Source organism: Gallinula chloropus, assembly GCF_964237585.1.
Source record: "Gallinula chloropus genome assembly, chromosome: 1".
In the NCBI taxonomy this organism is placed as follows: domain Eukaryota; kingdom Metazoa; phylum Chordata; class Aves; order Gruiformes; family Rallidae; genus Gallinula; species Gallinula chloropus.
Window position 1 is genome coordinate 35,747,505 of NC_140085.1, and position 14,814 is coordinate 35,762,318.

The 14,814-nt window shown below is 39.3% G+C and overlaps 1 protein-coding gene across 1 annotated transcript in view; it reads right to left on the minus strand.

Annotated features, from left to right (window-relative positions):
- The window catches only part of PPHLN1 (periphilin 1), an 82,982-nt gene that overhangs the window by 42,154 nt on the left and 26,014 nt on the right, over positions 1-14,814 (minus strand). The window contains exon 6 of the mRNA XM_084274981.1: positions 3,624-3,877. Coding sequence (XP_084131107.1) covers positions 3,624-3,877 — 254 coding nt within the window. The remainder of the gene's footprint in view (positions 1-3,623; positions 3,878-14,814) is intronic.

Genomic DNA, 14,814 nt, shown 5'->3' on the forward strand with positions numbered 1-14,814 from the left:
TCAAGATGAGATGGTTTCACTTTTTAATATGCCAATAATAATATAAAAGGGTGAAATATTAAGACACCAGCCAATCACTCCAGGAAACCAGGCAGTGTAGAAACTGGTTTAGCAGGCCACAGCGTGCTGAAAAGCTGTGCCATGGGAAAGACTCCTGGATTGGATCAACCACAGGCTAGATGCTCTCTGCATTAATCAGTGTTTCTCTTGTACAAGGTTAATATATGCAAAACGACAATTGAAATTCACTGTGCTAATCACTGTCTGCGCAGAGCCTAGCCACAGACTGGTTACAGGCAGCAGAACTGGTTGTGGTGTAAACTACTACTTTACAACCTGTGATCCATGGATTACATCCAAGGGATCTGCAAAAGGTAAACACAAAAAGCAAATGGGTTGTCAGTGGGCCTAAATTAACTAGAGTATTCATCCTCACTGGGAAATGGTTGACCGTTCACAAATGGAAAATAATACAGCCTTATCTTGGCTTCCACTAGATTTGTATCAATATAATTAAGAAAGGGATGAATTAAAAAGTCTGTCAAATACTTATGCAAATTGGGATATAAATTATTTTAGCAGAACTATGAACAGATATGGCTTTAATGAGACAATGCAACAAAGAGCAAACATGGCACCTCACTCCTAATAGCTGAGCTATGTTCTTTTTTTAACTCAATGCCATAAAATAAGACTGCATCATACTGACTATTTTAAAATATCACTACCTACACAAAAACTGTAAGGAAAAGTCTATGCAAAATGCATACTTTTAACAGCAGGAAATGTTTAAGAGGTAGTTGAAAAGCTGATCTCCTATTCTTTCCCCACATTTTCATACCACACGCATAGTGTAGACTTAATACAAAGCAAAGATCAAATACCTGCTCATCACAGCACATTTTTAGAGGCAAGTGAGTTACTGCTATGAAGGTGAAGGCCTACTAGTCCATGCCAAAATCTTCACAGCTACTGATGGGTCTTTCAACAATGCTACTGAAAATAGTTGGGGAAGTGACTCTGGCAAATGTTCCAAATTACACTCTAAGCCTCGATTTGAAGATGATGCTAAATGGAGAGCATGCTTAAAAAACACAGCAAGCAGCTCTATTTAAGAATTTCTAGTAACCATAAAACAGCAGATGAATTATGAATTACCTTTAAAAAAATTTAACAATGAAAAGCAATAGCAAAGAAAAAATACCTATGAAAAATTCAAAGTTCCTATAAATACAATGTATGTGAGAAAACCAAAAACGTTTAGATAGAAATAATCATCTCTTTAGTCTGTCACACTCCTCAAAGCACAGAATGTCTCTCATGACACCACCAAGTAACACAGTTCTGCTTTTCAGACCCGTGGAAATTCACAGACTACCTCTGCCTCCTACATGCATCCTTCATCACATTGGATTCTTTAAAGATTATCTCACTTGAGTGGATTATATGTTTGCGCTTGAATAGATGAAATAAGCCGATAGAAGTGGCAGTAAATTATTCAAAGTTGAGCAAAGAGAGAAACCACAGTTTAATTTAGAGCCATTATTAGGCCATTTTTTCCTGAATGTGTGTGGCTATTTTGAACCCACAAGCCCAACCTGTACAGTCCAACATGACACTTTCCAAGCACCACTGTTTGCTTTCTTGCATGTACTCGATACACCAGGCTACAAATACCTTACCCACTGGCTGTGTGAAGGAATACCACCCTCTTCCTCTTTGTGCTCTCTCAGCATGGCTGAATGCCTGTCCTTTCCCATGAGCCCTTTTCCCTCCCTTCACCACGGTTCTTCATGTCCCCCCAGTTTCCTTTGTTTGAATTCTGTTATTTATCCTAATTTACAATGGGCTGGAGAACGTGAAATATTCCTCCTTCAGCAGAAGCCATCAGGCCAAACTGATTCAGACAGCATGATTTTAAACAGTATTATGATATTTAAAAAGACAACGTATTGTAAGTTCCACATGAAACCATCTACTTCGCACGTCGTAAATCCATCTTACGTTCCTTTTAACTATGTAATACATGAGCTTACCTAAGACAAATCATATTCAAATACCATTCTGAAAGTAATATTTATGCCATTTATGCCTTGCAAATAGGCCATTTTAGTTCAGTCATCTAGAGGAATGGTTTAGTAGTACTCTTTTCCAGGGAACAGGCAGTTATAAAGAAATAGTTCAAGCATACAAGCCATCTGGTGTCTTAAAACTGATGTAAAGATGGTGAGAAGTGTTAAAATATCCAGTTGGAAAAAAAACAAAAACCCAAAAGCCAAAAACCTACATGTAACCTTCTCTCTTGACCAGCATCTTTTCTGTTTTGTGAAGGTGTCTGCTTCTACTTCACCACTTCCAGTACAGTTTGAGTAATTTTGCCAATACACTATAAAAGTGACAGAGGTCAGGTCAAAATTTTAGGAAAACCCTGAAACATTCCAAAAATTTTATATGGTTTCACACAACAATTTTTTCCTATTCTTGGTAATTATGATCTGCACATCTACACCACTTCTACAAAGTCAGTTGAATACCAATTTGTTTTCTTCTGCTCCCACACTTAGTGGAATTCACAGCCACAGAGTATTGCTACAAAATGTTAAAAGAATTGCAATGACAAGCTGGAAAGATCATTTGTATCCTACAAGGAACAAAATGATTCCTCAATATTTAAACAACGTTAACTGAACTCCACAAGATCCTTTTTTGGCAGGAAGTGCTACATGATGATCCAGCATGCCATTATGGAAACACACAATATGCCTATCAATGAATTAAAAAAAAAATCTAATTAATTTTTAAAAAGCTGCCAAAATGAACAGTAGGTTTGTATAGTTCACTAGAAAGCACTTGCAGAAAGGGAAATCAAATTGGATTAATTTACATAAGCTGTACAAACAGCAGTGGCCAAGATTGTAGTATATTTTAAAAAAAGCAATTTTGCCTTTTTTCCCCCCCTTCAAATTGTTTAAATAGAAAAATCTTAAATATTTTCAAAACAGATGATTCCTTAGACTTCTGGGAAAGATTAACAGCCAAGCTTTTAAGAGGCAGAACATACACAGTACAGGCTTAACTGAGAATGTGTTTCACATGTCTTTGAGGAAAGTTTTGAGAAAATCTGAAAATGAGACAAAATTGCTAAAATCAAGCAGCTTCAAAAGCCTAGTAGACAGTTCCAAGAATGTTTTCAGAAAGTGTAACAAATAGAGGTATGCAATTTAATTTCTCCCATTTGTAAGCCCTCTTTTTCTCTGGTTGCAGGAACTATAAAAAGCCTTTGTCTTCTAGAAACGACAGTAAAGGTTCTTGCAAGGGAAGCCAGCAAAGCACATAAAGAAGTAACAGAAGTGGTTGATGCTAAAAGGAAAGTAACATGCAATACTAGAAAAGGCAGTGCAGCTGAAACTCCTACAGTCAGACTAGAGCTGGTACTGAAATAACACCTACCATCTCCCACACGAGTTCCATAAGGGAACAGAAAGTACAATGAAACAACCAAAGAGCAGACAACACACAATCGGTACAAAATGCCTGGGTTTTGCATTGTAAAGAAAAAGGGCTTAGACAGTGAGGTGCAGTCTCACCTCACCAACCAGTTCTCATCATTAATCCAGCATTACCTGGCTGAGAAGAAATATTTCTTTTATGTAAAGATGACATACTTCTGCTATGCTGGGGCTGGTGGAAAGGATAGGATTTGCTTCTTTCAGGAGAGTAGCTCCTGCTGCTGACACTAGAGCCCGATCTGCTGTGCGGAGAATCCCTTCGGCTCCCTGGCGACTCCCTGAAGAAAGGAGAGTCCCTCTTATGAGGGGATCGCTCTCTCATATAATGAGGATAGAAGCTTTTTCTCCTGAAGCCATCTCTGATGTCCCTTTGAAGACAACAGAAAAATCAAAGTTACTTGGTTATCCTTCCAATGCTTTTGGAACAGCACTGGATAACACAACTGCAACATCTTGTGCCTGGTAAATACAAACAGGTTAGCTGTCATCTGTAGATCAAGTCTGAAATCTTCAGTTTTGTTGGACTACCAGGCATTGCATGAGAAACAAGTAAGAAGGTGGAAAAAATCCCCCAACCCCATAAACCTTTCATCCAACTACCTAAGCACTAGAAGTTAATTGCTTCTTACTTCTCGATAATTCAGCTAAAATAGAGATTCAAGAAACTGGGACTGTCACATTTTATTTCTTCAGATCCACTCCAATTCATCTGGAAATTAAGCCTTAATTTACAGTAGCTAAAAACACATATGCAAATACTGCTGACACTATTTGTCTGATTTTCAACTCTGTTTTTCTCTTACCCTTGGTTTCAAGGGACTCTGTCCCTCCTTTGAGCTATGGGAAATATCATTGAGGGATTTCAGCTTATATCCAGCAAAGACAAAAGTAAAACTGGAGAATATCTGTCCTTATGCCTGTGTATCCACCCAAGGTCAAACCCTCAAGGAAAATACGAAGATTAATTCCTACTAAAAATGTCTATGTCTTTCACAATACACAATATTCTTTTTGAACTTCTCTGTAAAATGCCACAGACACACTCATGAAATCCAACTGGTTTGAAACCATAATGTAGTAAATACCAAAACCTTCTACTACACCTATCTATAAGTTGGTTTTCCAGACCATACCCCAAACATCCAGATTACCTGCAAAATATAATAATATACATATACACACAAAGGCCAAAACAACAGCATCAAATTGAATTTTTCCTAAATAATCTCAAAGCTAACAAACATGCAAGTGAACACCTACTAAATCTAGACTTGTGACATCTGCCTTGCTCAGAAGACACATTGCTAAGAGAAGCAAGTACTTCTCAGCTCCTCCACTGCATCGCTAGGTAAAAATAAAGACTTCATAGTGTTTATAATAAGCCAGAATGTATCTTACTCCACTGTTCTTCTCTGCTATTTCTCATCCTTGTCTAATATTTTAAATAAGGGAACATCTCACAAAGTCTCATTTAGCAAAACGTAGCTACAGCTAATTTTGTGTTGGTGGGTGAAGGAAAAAAGCCCTCTAGTGTACAATTCCTATAGCTGTTACAGGCCCACATTTGTAATGGGTAACCAAGAACTTCAGTGCACCAAAGGTGTTTTGGACTACTGAAACCACCAAGGTAGCACCACAGTAACACAAACCTTATTGCACTGATGTGTTTTGTATAGTGCTGATTTACTTTCTGCATGGAAAGCACATCTGCACAAGTGGTTCTGCTTTAGAGCTCAAACATCCCACGAGCAATACTGAGGTTGTTCTGCAACAGGAAAGTCATCAGGGTGGGTGCATAGCCAGTAATAATTCAGACAGTCCTTCAGCTTATTTCTCCAATTCGGGATGGAATAAAGTATCAGGAAAATAAACTCAATCTTTATTTTGTAAATTTTCTTTTGAAACTTAAGTATGAATCAACAGTTCTCAGCCATCCTGGCTTTCAGTAAAGCACTGGTGAAGCAAAACCAGTTTGTACAGTTAAGTAATTATTTCACTGCTAACAGTCCATGCCTTTTGTAGATATCTTATCTTACAGAAAAGCGTAGGTTAGAGATCTCCATACCAAAACTGATACAAGACAATGTTACACAGGCTTATATCTAATAGGTGTGCTAAAAATCAATATTAATTTCCTTTTTTGAACATATTTTCTTCTTCTGTTTATTGCAACAATTTCTTCTCCCCAAGTGAGCCAGCAAAAGAAACAATGAAGGAACTGTTAAGCAGTACTCTGATAGACTGTATACAGTAGCCATTGTATAGGTATTTACATCAAAGACTGAATTACTCCAGAATACATAGAAGGATAATCCTTCTGCCTCTTCAAAGGTCTGAGAGCAACACAACCACATCTGGACACTACCCGTCAGGAAACGTGTCGATTGATGGGAGACCTTCCAGAAGGAAATAACTGAAATTATCAGACTGACAAAACACATTTAATGAAGAAACACTCAAATCCCTTTTGTCCACTTAAATTTAGCAAAAAGAAATCTAAAAAAGCCTGGTGAGTTCTCAAGCCTATAAGATACAGCTGAAAACAGAGAACCAAAGCTTTTTCTGCATTACAGATGAGAACATTTCATGTAGCAACAGACTTAAAACAAAAGTTTGTACTTTAAGAACACTGGAAAGATTAACTCAGCACTGAATTTTATCTAGTGACGTGGGGAGATTTTATTAAAGAACATATTGATTGAATATTTATCAGGAATGAGTTAGGTACAGCACACTTTCTTTAGTTTCTTTCTAAATCTCTCTCTTTAAATAATCTTATTTATTTTTAAAGTACTAGCTTTCTGGCAGACCAGTACACCACTTTTATGCCCAAAGCACGTTTTTATGAGCAAGTTATTAAGCCCTAGTATACAGAGGAGTTTATTATGGAAATGTTTACAAAGCCCCAGCTATTGCACACGTATAATAAATGTTCTAATATCCACGTAGGAATTTACCAAATATCACTGAAACACACTTTTAAACAGGAAAAAACACTTAAACTCCTCATTCTACAATAATATTATGCACAAAAACACTGAATCTCACTTTCATTTTTTGAAATTTCATTTCATCACTCCCTGTTAATTCTTAACCAGACCCTATCTCACACTGAACACTCAAGCCATTAACTATATTAAATCTGTTTCGGACAGCATAGCAACAGCACAGCATTTCTGATGTTTTCCATTAAAGGAACAAACTACACTGAATAGAACAAAATAAGCATTGTTTTACCTAGCCCCCCACCCTTAAATATTTAAGCTAACATACACCTGCAATTTGGTAATGAAGGCCCCAATTCAGCAAAGCAGTTAAACACATGCTTCAGATTCCAACACATACTCAAAAGGTTTATTGAGCAGGGACAATATTTAATAGAGATGCAAAATTTTGTGCTCAGCTGTAGCTTTAAAATAGAACCACTGCCCTTAATAACAAATACTGGATTAATCCCTTTTATACAGGATCCCTTTTATCTTTACAGTTCACATTCACATCTCAGGCTTATTTCGGAAAGCACAAGTTAGTTCTCTCAGCAGGACTGCAACAGGAAGCATTATTTTTAACCTCCACAAAACTTAATGGTCAAGTTCTCACTAAAGCTGATAATCTCGGATGAGCTCCTGAAGTTTTCTAAGTAAACAGCTGCACCCTGGTACACTATCCACCAAAGGCAGCCAAGGGAAGAGCATGAGACTGAGAGTTATTTCAGTTAACCATCCGCTCCAGTCTCCTGAAGGAAAAAGCAGTACAGAATAGACAATAGTACGGCTTTCTGCCCAACTCAGGCCAACAGAAAACCAAAAGAATACAACACAAAGGAGATTTACAGTTGTCAGTGGATCAAGGCCACCGCTTTTCCTAAGGTACCATTGCCACAGCAAGTACCTCTGGTCCCATCCCTCCCTGCAATTTCAAGCCCTGCACCCGAGAAAGATTGTTTGACCATCAAAAGTTTTAGCCATACCACTTATAGGCTTGGGCATGATTATTAACCTTGCCTCAAAGCAACTCAGAAAATTTTATAAGTAAATTGAGGAAATATATGCCTCCTAAGACACCAGACTTCAAATATTTCTATTTTGTCTTTTTGCACTGAAGTATGTTTCCCCATCTCATAATGAGCAGGAAGAGGGAGGAAGAGTGAAATAAAAATTAAGAAATCCTCGTGCCTTCCTTGTCAGGATATTGCAGAGGCTAATTGAGCTCAAACATGATTCAGCTGATGTGGAAAATGTTCAATAAAATATACCAAAACATTCAATAACATATACCACACCCCTGACCTCATAAGTTTCTTGAAAGATCTGCTGCATTAAACATCCAAAAAGCAAACACAAAGAGTCACGAACACCTCTATTTTTATCACCTTCAAAGTAAATGTAGGTGGTGGAAGATTCCAGCCACCGTCCTCTCCCCCAGAGCTCATTCCCTTTCTTACCAAAGTACGCAGCACATGTTTGTGCAACTAACCAACAGTTACTTCAGTTCTGCTTCAGAGACTTAGCATAATCCCAGATCTTATGCTGATTTATCACAAGCTAAAAAAAAAAAGGTTTAAAAAAAATACAGTCTATTACACCATTGTAGATATAAGTACAGCTTTCATTTGAGCATTTGAAATGATGACAGATCTCTTATGACAACTGGTTTTCAACATTTTATGACTAAACAAGTAACCACAGTACTTCTACGTGGTATTTGCATTTGTCTTAAGTGAAATTAATGTAAATAGATCTAGGCCATTTATTATTAACAGCTTCTCACATGAAGGCATAAGGAAACAGGCACTGCAGAACAGTAGTATATCTCATGATGAGAAGTGTAATCAAACGTACCAAGGTACTAGAAAAAATTTAATATATAAGCGCTCCGTGATTTCTATGCTGCCTGTGGTACTACAGAAGTCATCATATGCAAACACCAAACTCGATACTGATGCCACTTGTCAGCCTCACTCAATATGAATGCTACTACACTCATCTTCATGCACACACACCCCACCTCAGGATATCATGACAGATCAGTGAGTAAGAATTAAGACAACCACATCAGAGAGAAATGCCTGCTATGTCTTCAATTGAATAGCAAAGCTATGCATTTCAACTGAGGCTAGAAATAACATTACCCTCCTCTTCATCTTTTGCAACAGTACCCTCTTTTCTATTGTCGTTGATAACGTGCTTTATTAAATTTGATGGAAGATGAGCCCATACACTAAAATCATATTTAAGCTCAAACTCTCTATTACCTGACAGAGAGAAACTATGGCCAAACATAGAGACCAGGAAATACAGACTTCGAGTCCAGAAAAACACTGATTTAAGTTGCAAAGAATTAAGAGCAACCAGCTTTATACATGTGTATGTAAAGACTAAATACATTCATTCGTCAAATCATAAGCAAATTAGACAAATTAATTTCATACAATCATAGAAGGTTGGAAGGGACCTTTAGAGGTCATCTAGTCCAACCCCCCTGCACTAAGCAGAGACATCTGCACGAGATCAGGCTGCTCAGAGCCCCATCGAGCCTGACCTTGAATATCTACAGGGATGGGGCCTCCACTACCTCTCTGGGAAACCTGTTCCAGTGATCCACCACCCACATATTGAAGAATTTTTTCCTAATATCCAACCTAAATCCCCCTTTTTCCTGGTTTAAAACCATTACCCCTCACCCTAGTGCTACATGCCCTTGTGAACAGCTCTTCCCCAGCTTTCTTATAGGCACCTCTGAGGTACTGGAAGGCCACTATAAGGTCCCCCCAGTGCCTTCTCTTCTCCAAGCTGAACAACCCCAACTCTCAGCTTGTCTTCACAGGAGAGGTGTTCCAGCCCTTTAATCATTTTTGTGCCTCTCCTCTCAACACACTCCCAACAGGTTCACGTGCTTCTCGTATTGAGGGCTTCAAAATTCAAATATATGCAATCTTGGCTTCTTTTCAAAAATGAGAGATTAGTAAGAAACTGCAAATTCATTACAAGGTCCAAAGTTTAGCAGTGTGTCTGTACTTGAAGATATGGACCAAGTTAAAATTTCTATTAACAGCTACAGTAATTACAACAGCACAGAACATGACTGAAAATATTTACTGACAGGCACTACTGTTGGACCAGACTGCATACTCTTGACTTTGAGCAGCGTACCATCCCAGAACAGTCAAGCAGTTTGTAGTGGTTTAGCCCTGGCTCGAGGCCAGGTGCCCACCAAAGTCAGTCTATTACTCCCCTTCTTAGTTGGACAGGGGAGAAAATATATATTAAGAGGCTCAGGAGTTAAAATAAGGACAGGGAGAGATCACTCTGTCAGTAATGACGTGGGCAAAACAGACTCAACACAAAGTGAAGAAGAGAAAAACTACTCTACTTTATTACACTACAACTACAAAGAACAGTGAAGAAACTGGAGTTGAGAGCACGACCAAATCTTAAAACAAACGTAACCAGATCTTAAAACAGTGTCCCCCACCATTCCCTTCTTAGCAGACTTTAGTCAGGATTTTGCTCCCTTCTTTCCCCCCCACCCCTCGCTCACAGTACAGGGGGGGCAGGGACTGGGGAAGATGGGGTTCTCTGTAGCACCTTCCCCCCACCCCTCCATTCTAAGCAGACTTCCCTTTAGCCATGATCTTACTTCTTCCCCCTGCTCACAGTACAGGGGGGCAGGGACTGGGAAAAAATGGGGTTCTCGGTTACTTCTTCATGAGCTATTTTCCTTTTCCAGATCTTAAGACACCTCTAACCTCCCTCCCCACTCCCTTCTTAGCAGACTTCACTCTAGTCATGATTTCACTCCCTTCTTCCCCCTGCTTGCAGCACAGGGGGGCAGGGACTGGGAGATGGGGGCTTCAGTCAGTCCCTTGCAAGTTGGTTTCCTTCTTGGCCAGTGGTTGGGGGGGGGCATTCATTCCACACCCTCCCCCTGCTGCATCGTGGGGTCTCACCCACAAGAGACAGTCCTCCAAAAACTTCTCCAAAAACTTCTCCAACTTGAATCCTTTCCCCAGGGCTTTATCTATTCACAATCTGCCCTGGCGTGGGTCACTACTATGGCGGGCAGCCAGAAATCACAATGTATCTCAGTCCCAGTCCTCTGTGGGGTCACCAGCCTCCCCCAGCAAACCTGTTCTGGTGCAAATCTCTCTCTCATTCATCTCTGTGTCTCTGTTTCTCTCCATGGGCTCCAAGTGCTGGCAGGGGTTTGTTCCAACGTAGGGTCACAGCATCTTCTCTATGTCTCCACCTGCTCCATCCAGCGTGGAGCCCCTCCACGGGCTGCAGGTGGGGTCTCGGCCTTTTCCACGGGTTTCTTGGGCTGCAAGGGGCATCTTTCTCTCCGGCACCTGGGCCGCCTCCTCCCCGGCCCTTCTCTGGCCTTGGTGTCTGCACAGCTCGGTACATCTTCTCGCTCCCTTCTCTGGTGGCAAAATGCAGCTGCTTCCAGGTTGTTTTCTCCTGTTTGTGATTCTCAGAGGCGCTCCACTGTCTCTCGGGCGTGACTGTGGCCTTGAATTGCTCGTTGTTTATAGTTTAGGCTGGCAGAAAACTCTAACTGCTGCTTAAAGAAACTGTCTCAGCAGCACAGCCTCACAAAACTGCAACACAGTTCAAGCACCTAGCTTGAGGAATAAACCTCTCAATATAGTAGCAACTGAATTGAACAGATTTAATTCAAAATCATTTCCATTCAGCTCTGGTATCTTTATAAGCTTAGAATTAGAAGATATGAGATAAGATATAGTATCTTCACATACTCTTTATCTTTCTCCCTGATACCACAACAGACCAGAGAAACCAGTTGATGTTACTGCCTCTAGAGAAAGTTCTAATGGAACAGACCCTCGTAAGTAGGTGCTCACACACACACCTACCATTGTCCTGCCTCAGGCATCAAGACCAGCACATGAGAAAGAACTTGAAACTTCCCTGTGATATCAGAGAGCCTGAGGTTGACAGGGTGGGAGATGGAAAAAACTCCTAAGTACCACCCAAAGATGGCATTGAGGGCAAGTATTTGTGGAGAGTAACATAGTAAGAAATGCAAGTAAATAACTTTATATTGCCAAATTTCTAAACAAAAGAATGGATTTTGGGAGATTGTGGTAGGGTGTGGGGTGGGGGAGTGGGAGACTTGTTTCGATCATTCTGTGGGCTGGGTTGGGATGTTTGGGACTTTTTTGGGGGTTGTTTTTTACATCACAGTCAGTGCCTGCCAAGCCATTGTAGGCAAGCATTTGTCTAATACACATACTAAGTACCTGAAAGAAAGGAGGAAATTTTTTGGTGATGTATTTTTAGGGGCATAAGTGCATTTTACATTCAGCAAGTTACTACTCTCCTTCCCAAAGTCTATCTTTAACATTCTTTAATAGGAAAACCCAGAAACCATGAAATATCTGCTAAAGGAGCTCTTAAGGGCTTTTCATCAGGGTGCCACAGACTGCTGTTAGTTCACTGACACTTAAGAGAAAGTAACAAGTAGTGTACTGTAGTAGTAAACACTGATTTGACCAAACCTTGTGCCTGACTCTCCAACACTATCAATAAAAAGCTGCAAAAGGAAAGAGCAAGTTGTAGAACAGGTCTGTAAGCAGTAATACCTTATGTCAGTAATACAGACGCACAATATGCTTATTATATTTGGTTTTCTCCTCTTTCCAAATCCCTTAATGAGATCTATAAATCCGAAAAACACTCCATTTTTCTCTATATCAGGCAAATGCTCCACAAATCACCGTGGTTTTATTCTTAAAGTAAAATTTCAAGCAATTAGGTCAAATAGGTTTAATTTGTATCCCAAAGTTTTGTCACAGTGCTAGAGTTCTGCAGAGCAAATTTAAATAAAAGTTAGTAAACTACCTCTGCTTTCGGATTTCTCAAAATAAAACAAATATGTATATTAACAAAAATATAATTGCACATAACAGGCTTTTTCTTTATTTGATCTCATTCCTTCCTGCCAAGTATGTAGCATGTCCAAAATCAGAAAGCCCTGAGTTAAGACAGATGTTTCCTCTTACAGATTATTCAGCCACGTAGCCTTATCTTTCTTTTTTTTCAGTTTGCTATTTCCTTTCACTTTGCTTACAGTTTACAATCACTGTAATACACAACAATATCTCTCTCTCTTTTTTCTGTCTTGTTTTTAAGCCATTTTCGATTTACGGCAATCAGTGTTTACTTGAACACATTTAGTAGGACTCCAGCCATGCTACTGGGGTAAATTCCTTATTCAAGACCTTTCTGCAACTACTGTACACCTTCAGTTATTTCAGTGATTAAGTAAAAGTTAACTTCTGAGTGCACCTCCATGACAAGTCATACTGAGTCAAAGTGGTGCTACTACAACCCTAATCTTCTCAACCTTCCTTTAAATCCACATTCCTGCTCCATGCCTACCCTGGCATTGATATTTTCTCTCAGGTAACCAAACTGGCAGAAAATAATTGAATTGATTGTGGTGGGTTAGCATGTAGGACAAGCTCCTTGAAGAGCACAAACACCTGAAACAATACCACATAGAGGTAAAGACTGGAATGGCACCAGCTTTGATAGGTCTAATCTGCTTTAGAAATAGATTTTTACTCTAGGAAGATCAGTCTCCTTGCTGCATTCATGACTTTAGTTATAATATTACGATTTTAAGTTATTTTGATCATTTTATATTATTTTATGCTATTTAAAGTTATTATGTAACTTTATTTGATGTTTATGATAAATAAAAGAGGTCCCTTAGAAAAAAATTAAAAGTTAGCATAAGTAAGACTCAAAGAAGTAATACTTCTTTTCTAAAAGTGGTAGACATACATAACTAAGGAGCACTGAAAATACAACATTTTGGCTGTAATAAATGTAGATTCAAAAGCACTTTTTAAAGCAGAATACTGTTTAACAGAGACAAGTTTTAATGAGGGACAAAAGTAACAATAGCTGAAGAGAGAAATTTTAAGAAGCTAATTCACTCAGTCACAATTTCAAGAAGCTAATGTCACCTCAGTCTTCATGCAAGGTCATGCACACAGGTCAGCACCATCCCAGCACAACTACAGTCAAAGCAAAGAATGGACTGAGGAGCAGCCCCGAGGGGGAGGACTTGGGCATGTTGGTGGACAAGAAGCTCAACATGAGTCAGGAATGCACACTAGCAGCACAGAAAGCAAACCATATCCTGGGCTGCATCAGTAACAGTGCAACCACCAGGCTAAAGGAGGTCACTTTCCCCATCTACTCTGCTTTGTGAGATCCCACCTGGAGTACTGTGCCCAGCTCTGGGCCACCTGATCTTGTTGAAGGTGTCCCTGTCCATGGTGGGGTGTGGGAAGAGGGGTGTGTGTGTGTTGGGGACTATGTGACCTTAAAATGTTCCTTTCAACCCAACCCATTTGAATGATTCTTTAACTCCACACATTAAAACACACTCTTAAAACATTATCTCAAGAAATAATTAGGCATACTAGACCAGGTTAGATAGGACTTTGTTTAACACAATGTAACTGTTGAAGTCAGATTGCAGAAAAGAAAGACATTCCCACAATTGTGTGTCATGGTGTCAACATTCAGTTCTACTTCAACAAAAGTATTTATTATCAACTCAGAAACTACAAAGCTTTGTATACAAAGGAAAGAACCTTGCATGGCTATGCAAATATGTATCAAAAATAATGGCAAAGACTAACATTAAGCATAATTTATAACAGTATTAATGACATACGATCATTGACTTGCTTTACTCATGAACCTTTCCTCAGAGGTAGATCATAATACACTCAAACACAACAGTAGGTGGAAATGGCATAGCAAAAGTCTCCACTTTGCAGAAAAATGCTTAACAAAGCAACTCGTATTCATGTAAAGAATATCTAAACAAGGTTCATCCTAGTGCCCCCACCCTCTCTCAATGGGAATTAAATTCCCTGAAATGTTTAGTATGTTCAAAATATAACAAGTCCTTGGAACCTAACAAATAAAGCATTTATCTTCCTAAGGGAAATCATGTGCTAGTCCTCTGCAACAATATTCCCACCCTGAGAAAGCCATGACTACAGTCATCAAGCAAATACATCAACTGGCTGTTCAGATGATATAGGGAGATGCCATCTCAAGAGTAGTTGTCTGGACTCAAAGGTAGACTCCCTTCTCCTTCCCTCCCACTCCATAGCTGTTTTTCAATATATTTGTTAGGAAATCTTTTCAGCACAATTATGGACTATTCGTGGGAGTTTGCTAGTTTGGTACTATCTACCACCCGGCCTAAAGGTAGCTGTAAACTGGACCAGATAAGGTTGCTTTTAAAGTGAGGT